A 6,443-nucleotide genomic window follows, 5' to 3' on the forward strand; every position below is an offset into this window, starting at 1 on the left:
GGGTGCCGGTGGGTTGGTGCTCGGTCCGGCTTTCCCTCAGCCCCGCGGCCGGGAGCCGCGTTCCGCCCTCGCTGCGCTCGCGGTCCCTGCGCGCCGGGCCCCGCTCGGCCTCGCTGTGGGCGAGCTGTCACCGGGCAGGGCCTGGGCCCCCTCCCTCCGCCGGGCCCGCTGCTCTGGGCACGGCCTGAACGCGCTCCCTGAGGTGCACGGGGAGGAGGGAAGGCACGGCCGTAGAGAAGGAACAAACAGAACTGTTCTGCAGTATCTTGTATAGATCAAATGTGATGTCGAAAACACTGTTGGGCTGGAGGAAATGCTAAAAAATATGCACGTTTGTTTAAATAAAGGCGAACGTTAACTATAAATACATGGTTTGGTTCGGCATGGTACAGTGAAGGGTAAAAATTGAACTAAATGACGTGTGGTTATTAAAAGCGGGCTTGTGTGTTTGCATCAGTGTCACTTAACGTGTTTAAAGGGCTGCACTGCCAACAACGGGTTAAAAGTAATAACGCCGTGGTTTCCAAGGAATCACAGAACTGCTGGAGGTGCATGGGGAGGAGGGAAGCTGTAGAGAAGGCCATAGAAGGAACAAACAGAACTGTTCTGCAGTATGTTTTATAGATAAAATGTGATGTTGAAAACATTGTTGGGCTGTAGGAAAGGCAAAAAAATATGTGCTGCTAGTGCTAATATGTGCTGCTAGTGTCTGAGAAAATAACTACAGGCTAGGGGTAAGCAAGGGACATTGTGAATTGTAGTACAGGACAAGGATGACTGTATACTAACAGCACGAATAAACAGGTAAGGGTGTCATGATGGTCAGTTGATACAGGTCTCTCTGTTCTTCAGGTAAAGCAAATTGAAAAACGAGATTCTGTTTTAACATCAAAAAACCAAATTGACCGGCTGACCCGACCTGGATCTTCATATTTCAACTTGAACCCTTTTGAGGTTAGTTTGAACATTCTGAATTGATGTATGAGCTTTCTGATTCCTGAGTATTTATTCCAGTAAAAGACAACATAAGGAAAGAAGAAATTTCTCCGGGTACAGATTACTGTGCAGAGGACAGCAGGATGGTGTACATGTGTTTATTATCTTTCTCAGTGTTTGATGGCATGACAAACTCTGTGTTGTCACATTTCCCTCATACAACAGCACTGGAAGATTGGCTGGGTGCTTTCTAAACAGGAAGGTAGATTTCAGCATTTCTAGTTGTGTGTTTTATTTTGGGTGTTCATCCCACTGAACTTGGAGAGTGGATAGAGTAAGAAAAGGTCTCTCAGTGGTCGAACCAGTGAGGAACCATTGGGTAATGGATAATCCCCTTGCACTTTATAGGGTTAGATTCCAGTTGCAGTCAGTTATAAAGTCTTAATAAGTAGGAAAGCCTGAGGAAGGCGGTAATAAACAATATTGTATTCTTCTGGAGTTGGCTTTTCCTGGGTATGTTCCTTCCTGGTGTCATCTTTTTCAAGCCTCAGGTGCTTTTGTAGTCCCAGTTCAGCCAGATGAGTCAGCAGATTCACTTTGACAATGATCAGTTTTGTAGAAGTCTTAGTACTTAAAAAGTAACTTAAGAAAGCTGTTTCAGAGTAGACTGTAGATTTCCTGTGGGAGAGTGTTTTTTATTTACAGATTCTTAGAGTCAGACCAGCATCCGCTCACTTGTTGCTTAAATCTTACATTCAGTAAATTAATTCACAAAAGAGTTCCTAAACTCTGCCACATCTGTAAAGATCAATAAACAAGTGGTGTCCCTCATGGAAACCAAACAGTAAAACTCTAGTGACTTCTTTCAAAATGATAAAATTAATACATTTGTATAAAAGGTGTGTTTCCTGTCCAGCATTCTGAGTGGCCTGACATTGTCCCTGAGCCAGCACATGCTTTTGTTTCTGTCAGACTGAGAATTGCTGCAGGACTGCTTGAAGGCTCATACCACATAATGGATCATAGCTGTCTACACAAGACCTTGGCATAGCCAGAGGAATCCAGCACTGCTAAAAGTAGTGTCACAAATGTCAAAAAGATTGTGAAATGTTTCTGTTTTACTGGGTGAAAATTCATGTTGCAGTGGGGTGAGCTTTCTGCTGTGTGTCTGTGTGCCAGTGAACCAAGTGGCACAGAATCACAGAATGGGCTGGCTTGAAAGGCACCCATCAGGATCATTGGGTCCAAACCCTGTCCCTGCCCAGAACCCCAACAGCCCCACCCTGGCCATCCCTGCAGCGCTGCCCAAATTTCTCCCCCATCCTTCATCTCCCCCATCCCTCACTCTCACACAATCATGGAATGTGCTGAGCTGGAAGGGACCCACAGGGATGATCAATGCCAAAGCCAAACCCTGCCCAGAGCCCCCAGCAAGCCCAGCCTGGGCATCCCTGGAGCTCTGGCAGCCTCGGGGCTGTGCCCATTCCCTGGGCAGCCTGGGCAGTGCCAGCACCCTCTGGGGGAAGAACCTTGCCCTGAGCTCCAACTTAAACCTCCCCTGACTCAGTTTCATGCAGTTTCCTCCTGTCCTGTCCCTGGCCATGAGAGTGAAGAGCTCAGTACCTGCCCCTGAGCTGCCCCTTGGAAGGATGTTTGGGTGTAATGAGTTCTCCCCTCAGCCTCCTCTTCCTCAGGCTGAACAAACCAAGTGACTTCAGCCACTCCTCATGAGAATGTTAGAGCTTGCTGACAGGAACATGAAACATGGAGAGCAGCATCAAACTTGCTCTGCTCTCATGGTCTCTTTTAGGTGCTGCAGATGGATCCTGAAGCCACAGATGAAGAGATAAAGAAAAGATTCCGACAGGTATTCAGCTTTTGCACTCAAAGTTCACGGAGGGGAAGTAGAAGTGCTGTAGAGATTGTGCAGCTGGGTGTGGGCACAAGAAAAATTGTAATAAAACTGTATCTGGGTAGAGGGGTGTCTATTTTTGGCAGAAATGCATAGAGCAATGCTTGTATCAACAAGAGGAGAGCTGCAGCAGTGTCCCTGGTCCAAGCATGCTAGGCTGCTTTGCCTGTGCCATGTGTGATTGCCAGCTAAAATAGCCATGTATGATCAGCCTCTTGAGCTTCAGTTCAAAAGGAAGATCAAAAGGTATTTTTCTCAAATATATGGACTTGGATCCAGATTTTCTCTGAGGTTTCTTTAAGAATTTCCATGCTCATTTTTAGTGGCTTGGTTACTTGGGAAAGAGGCAGCCCTGCTTACTGGCAGGTCTGCAGCACAGGAATCCCCCAGCCTGCCTCTGCTGACAGATCTGCAGGAAAAGTTCTGAGTTTAATCAGTGCCTGCTGCAAAGAAATGGTGTTTGGAGGGCTGCAGCCTCCACCTGAATTAATGGTATGAGTGTCTTTAGACAGGAAGATGCTGTGGGGGCAGAGGAACAGGATATGGGCTCCTCCTCTGTGTGGGAAGTGAGAGGGATAACTTTTTGGTCTATTGTTGGCTTCTCACTCCCACAAGACAATAAAGTATGACATTTGCAGCTTTGGGCTGGTAAAACAGTACAGGGAGATGTTTTTAATTCAGGCTAATGAAATTAAAAATGTGCATGGAATTGTGCATTGAAGAAATCAAACACCTCAGTGCAGAATGTGGAACAGTCAACAAAGGAAAAAAAAGGCACTGGCTGAAGGCAAACTGTTCAGGACAAAAGGCAAACCTTTTCCTGGGAGCTACAAACTGGCAGCTGTACAGTTCCTAAAGTAGTTATTTTGTATTCTTCAACACTAAAGCAGTTTCAGTTGCTGCTCTGTACAGCAATGGCAAAAATAAAAGGTCTATATAAAAAAAATTTAAAAGAGGCCATATGGAAAGTTTTAAATAACTTTCTGAAAGGGGAATGTGGAGGATGTGGTTTCCAGCCCAGTTAAAGTTCCCCTCAGGATGGTAGTGATCTATCTCCTGTCTGCCAGGTAGAGCACAGGCAGGAGTTTTCTTAACTTTCAGTAAAGCAGCCTAAGAAAAAATGACCACTCTTAAATAGTTTGGTATTTGGACAGCCTTGGGCATGCTGGAGAACTTCTTGAGAGACTTTGGTTGAGGATGATCTTTTTATGTTTGTTTCTTGTCAAGACCAAGGATACAAATCTTTGATGACCAAGGGGTTCATATCAGCTGAGGGGTGTTAAATTGTTCCTCTCATCAGAAGCTGCAGCTTTTCTTGGACAGCCTGTTTGTTACAAGGATTGTTTGTTCTTTCAGCTTGTGCTGGCACACACTTCTGCATGTTGTCAGCTGGTTTGTCCATGTACAAATGATTGTGATCTCTTTGGATTCTATTTCCTTTCTCTCAAAAATCTCTGAAATGCTCTTCATCTTTTACCACGCTCTTGATAGCAATATCCTTTTTCTTGCAGCTGTCAATATTGGTGCACCCAGACAAAAACCAAGATGATGCAGATAGAGCCCAGAAGGCATTTGAAGGTAATACTCTTTCTCTGCCTGCTCTGGGTTAGTAGTGTCAGCTTTTCTGGTTCTGGTTTAAAAATTCATTAGGGTGGAGGGGACAGAAGGGCTGCAGAGGTGCTTTAGCTGGGGTAAAAGCAGCTGTGGCAGCAGCAGCTGTGTGAGGTGGTGGCATTTCAGCAGGTGGCACTAGGTGGCAACAATGCCATTGTCATATCACAACAGGGACAGACATCTTCAGGGGGGTGTGGAATTGTTAAAGAAAAACTGTTTAATCTTGCATTAGATTTTATTCAAAGACCATAGGACAGAAGTAGAGTGATGGTTTTAGGTGTGTGCTGTGCAGGCAGGAAATCCCAGTAAGGTGTTCATGCCCATAACTACAGCTGGGAGGAATGATGCTTTCACCTGCTCCCTCCAGAAGGTATCAGACAGTTCCTGCCATTACTGTACCCCAAAACTCATTCAACTAATCATGTTATCACTTTCCTAGATGTATTTAATAAAATAAAAATTTAAAACCAACCAATTAAAACAGACTGCCAAACAAACGACCTCCACAAATTCTAGAAGCAAAATTAGTAATGCCAACAAGTGGCAGTCTTGTGATGCCTTGTGAACATGACTACTGGTGCTATTAATATTGATGTTTTTCATTAGCTGTAGATAAAGCTTACAAGCTGCTGCTAGATCAGGAGCAAAAGAAGAGAGCTTTGGATGTGATACAGGCAGGAAAAGAATATGTGGAACACACTGTGAGTATTTTGTGGGAACATCCAGAGTTGGGGGTGAGAGGTAATCAATCATTCATATTCAATCATTCATATTTTGCTTTTTGCTACACTTGCTTCATGTTTAGGTCTCTAAGCTGAGCAAATGGCACTGTGCAGGTGGGCTCCAAGCTCTTCACAGCAGAACAAGCCTGCTGTGTCCAGGACTGCTGTTGAGCTCAGTGCAAGATAATTCAGTGAAATTCAGTACTTGAAATAATCAGGTCAGACCACGTGATCTGACCTAAATTTTTTTTTTTCCAAGTCTGTGAATGAATGATGCAGTTCAGATATGTGTAGGTGGAAGAGAATAGGTGGTGACAGCAGGAGACTGGAAAGTTTGGGGGATATTGACCTATAAGATAAGAAAAGGAGCTTGGATTGCATTGGCCAAGAAGTTAGAGTGATGTGGGTGGATTAAAACACAGAAAGCTTGAGGAAGCAGATGATATGGGAGAACTCAGATACTCTTAACACAAGGAACACTTGATGTTCTGTTTGTTGTTAGTCACTTGAATATCATGAAGCAAAATAAACTTAGTGCTGGTTTGGATGATGTATATTGAATAAGAATATATTAAAGATATATTCAATATATATATCAAGAAACCAAAAGGGATTATGTTGGAGGAATATTATCCAACACAGTATTTTTATTTCCTACAGTTCATGTGGTAGTAATCTTGTATATGTTTGGGCCTAGGAGGGTTTGGTGTAAAACAAAACATCAATCAAGAACAGAGTACTTTCTGTACATTGGAATAGAAATGCAGAACCACTTGGATAAAATTATGTAAGCCCTATAAAAATTTTAAGGCTCTTATTTTTGTTCTTAATCATTAGGTGAAAGAAAAAAAGAAGCAGCTGAAGAAGGACGGGAAACCTCCCAATGTAGAGGAGGATGATCCTGAAGTTGTAAGTCATACTGTGTTCAGAGAAACTGGAGAGTACAAAATGTGGTTTGTACTACAAAATGTGAGGAATTAAGATTGAAAGTCAGTACAGAAGTATTTATTAGAATGGCTGTGTTGTAAATGCTGTAAACCCTTACATTTACAGAACAAATTCTGCTTAGGCACTGTAGAGTATCATGTGTCAGGTGATACCTGTGTACTGTGGAAAATAGCTTCACTGTAGTGTAAAGAGTAAATGTATTGTGAGATTATATAGATCAAAAGACCCTGTTCTTTTCTCAAAGCAAGTCTTCATTGCTTGTGCATCGTGCACTCTTTTTTGAATTTCATGTTGTCTTCTGACTGCTGCAA

The 6,443-nt window shown here is 43.4% G+C and overlaps 1 protein-coding gene across 1 annotated transcript in view; it reads left to right on the forward strand.

The window, feature by feature from the left end:
• Window positions 1-847: 847 nt before the first annotated feature.
• The window catches only part of DNAJC8 (DnaJ heat shock protein family (Hsp40) member C8), an 8,981-nt gene continuing 3,385 nt past the window's right edge, over window positions 848-6,443 (forward strand). The window contains exons 1-5 of the mRNA XM_031063372.1: window positions 848-954; window positions 2,747-2,803; window positions 4,360-4,426; window positions 5,069-5,163; window positions 6,022-6,093. Coding sequence (XP_030919232.1) covers window positions 2,756-2,803; window positions 4,360-4,426; window positions 5,069-5,163; window positions 6,022-6,093 — 282 coding nt within the window. The 5' untranslated portion in view covers window positions 848-954; window positions 2,747-2,755. The remainder of the gene's footprint in view (window positions 955-2,746; window positions 2,804-4,359; window positions 4,427-5,068; window positions 5,164-6,021; window positions 6,094-6,443) is intronic.

The sequence above is a fragment of the Geospiza fortis genome, unplaced genomic scaffold (genome assembly GCF_000277835.1).
Source record: "Geospiza fortis unplaced genomic scaffold, GeoFor_1.0 scaffold115, whole genome shotgun sequence".
In the NCBI taxonomy this organism is placed as follows: Eukaryota; Metazoa; Chordata; class Aves; order Passeriformes; family Thraupidae; genus Geospiza; species Geospiza fortis.